General features: G+C 39.2%; 1 protein-coding gene across 1 annotated transcript; it reads right to left on the bottom strand.

Moving 5' to 3' along the window:
- Positions 1-623: 623 nt before the first annotated feature.
- LOC145583990 (auxin response factor 17-like) lies at positions 624-1,433 on the bottom strand. The gene is made up of 2 exons (XM_081640931.1): positions 965-1,433; positions 624-754 (listed from the first exon to the last, which is right to left on the bottom strand). Exons 1-2 carry the CDS (start codon positions 1,431-1,433, stop codon positions 624-626), a joined length of 600 nt encoding a protein of 199 aa, XP_081497057.1.
- Between the last annotated feature and the right edge of the window lie 342 nt (positions 1,434-1,775).

The raw sequence follows: 1,775 nt of genomic DNA, 5'->3' as shown, positions 1-1,775 counted from the left end.
TTCCCATTTAGCCTCCTTAGTTTTCTGATTTGACCATAACACTTTCACAATACTCACATCCTTGTTCCTGGTGCTCCTGACTTTAGAATCAAGAATCTTTATCGGTCTTTCCTCGTAAGCCAAATTCTCATCCATCTCAATGGTTTATGGTTGCAACACATGTGTCACATCCGGAATATACTTTCGAATTTGGCTCACATGGAACACATTGTGAACCCTTTTTAGCTCGTTAGGAAAATCCAACTTATAAGCCACTTTTCCCACTTTCTGAATGATCTCATAAGGCCCTATGTACTTTGGGCTCAGTTTCCCCTTCTTCCCAAATCTCATCACACCTTTCATGGGTGAAATCTTCAACAAAACCTTCTCTCCAACTTCATATTCTTCCTCCCTCCTTTTCAAAGCTTTTCTGTCGATCTTGGGCTGCTTTAATCTTTTCTTGGATCAACTTGACCTACTTCACCATATCTTCAATCATTTCTGGTCCAAGAACCATAGTCTCACTTATATCATTCCAACAAACTAGGCTTCTACACTTTCGACCATACAATGCTTCAAACGGTGCCATTCCAATGCTTGCATGGTAACTGTTGTTGTAAGAGAACTCTATCAAATCCAAGTGGTCATCCCAAGACCTTTGATACTCCATCACACAAGCTCTTAGCATGTCCTCCAATGTCTGAATCGTTCTTTCCGTTTGACCATCTGTTGCCAGGTGAAATGCTATGCTCATTAACAACTTGGTTCCCATTACCTTTTGCAAACTTTTCCAAAAGTTAGACAAAAATCTTGATTCTCTATCCGAAATGATATCCGTGGGTACCCCTTGGTACTTCACCACAAACTTCACATAAACTCTTCCCAACTGATCCATAGTCTAAGTACTTCTCATGGGTATGAACGGTGCTTGGAGGGCGCGCAACTTTGACAGTTAGATACTTGCTATTCATAAACGTGGTCCAACCAGAAGTCAACAAGTGTCTCCTAGGCATCCCTCTGTAAATATGCCTAAACGCCCACTTGAATCCATGTACATCTCTGATTCTGAGTGTCTGCACCGGCGGATCCTCTTCGAAATTCAACACCGGAAAAATTGATAAAGCATAGTTCTTCGGAACGGAGAATTCACCACCATTGTTGGCATCCAAAGTGGTTATACATTTGACGAACGAATCAACCACATTATCATCATCTCCATTACCATTACCATTATAATTACCCCTGACATGAATGTTTATCAATGGCATAAGCTGATACTTGACGAAAACTTCGTCAGTAATAGGATCAACCCAATAAGTAACATTAACAACACAACAAAGCACATAAGGTCTAGAAGTCACCATTGATGAGAAAGAAGCAGGGGTTGAAGCTTGTTCTAAGAAACCTTGACAAAAGTATACAACAGAATGCTTCTTTGCAACATCAACCACCATTCCTGCAAAAGCTTTGAATCTATGGTAGTCTAATTCTGTCTCCTTCCCTGCTTCTTCCACGACACTTTCTGCTTTGCCATTCAATTTCACAGGAGAAAAACCAACAAATTTACGCAAAAACAATACAATTGAAATTTCTTTGTTTCAGAATTTATTTCAATTTTTATTTGTTTTTAGGGAAGACTGTATTTATAATTTGAGTGTGATACTAGTCTGTTAGGACTATTAGGAGTGTTTTATGGAACAGATGAATATGGACAGATGATGTAGCCCTTGTCAGGATAATTACAGAGGTTAAAGATTTAATTAACGAGCAATCCTTAGTGCATAGCTCTTATGTGA

Source organism: Chenopodium album, chromosome 16 (genome assembly GCF_948465745.1).
Source record: "Chenopodium album chromosome 16, dcCheAlbu1.1, whole genome shotgun sequence".
In the NCBI taxonomy this organism is placed as follows: domain Eukaryota; kingdom Viridiplantae; phylum Streptophyta; class Magnoliopsida; order Caryophyllales; family Amaranthaceae; genus Chenopodium; species Chenopodium album.
The sequence above is the reverse complement of the archived record's forward strand: the minus strand, read 5'-3'. Positions and strand labels throughout refer to the sequence as shown.

Excerpts from the sequence above, each read along its gene's own strand:
- LOC145583990 (XM_081640931.1), bottom strand. The coding sequence starts at position 1,433 with ATGGTGGTTGATGTTGCAAAGAAGCATTCTGTTGTATACTTTTGTCAA. Across the intron at positions 755-964 it reads GAGACACTTGTTGACTTCTG|GTAATGGGAACCAAGTTGTT; the intron begins GTTGGACCACGT and ends AGTTTGCAAAAG.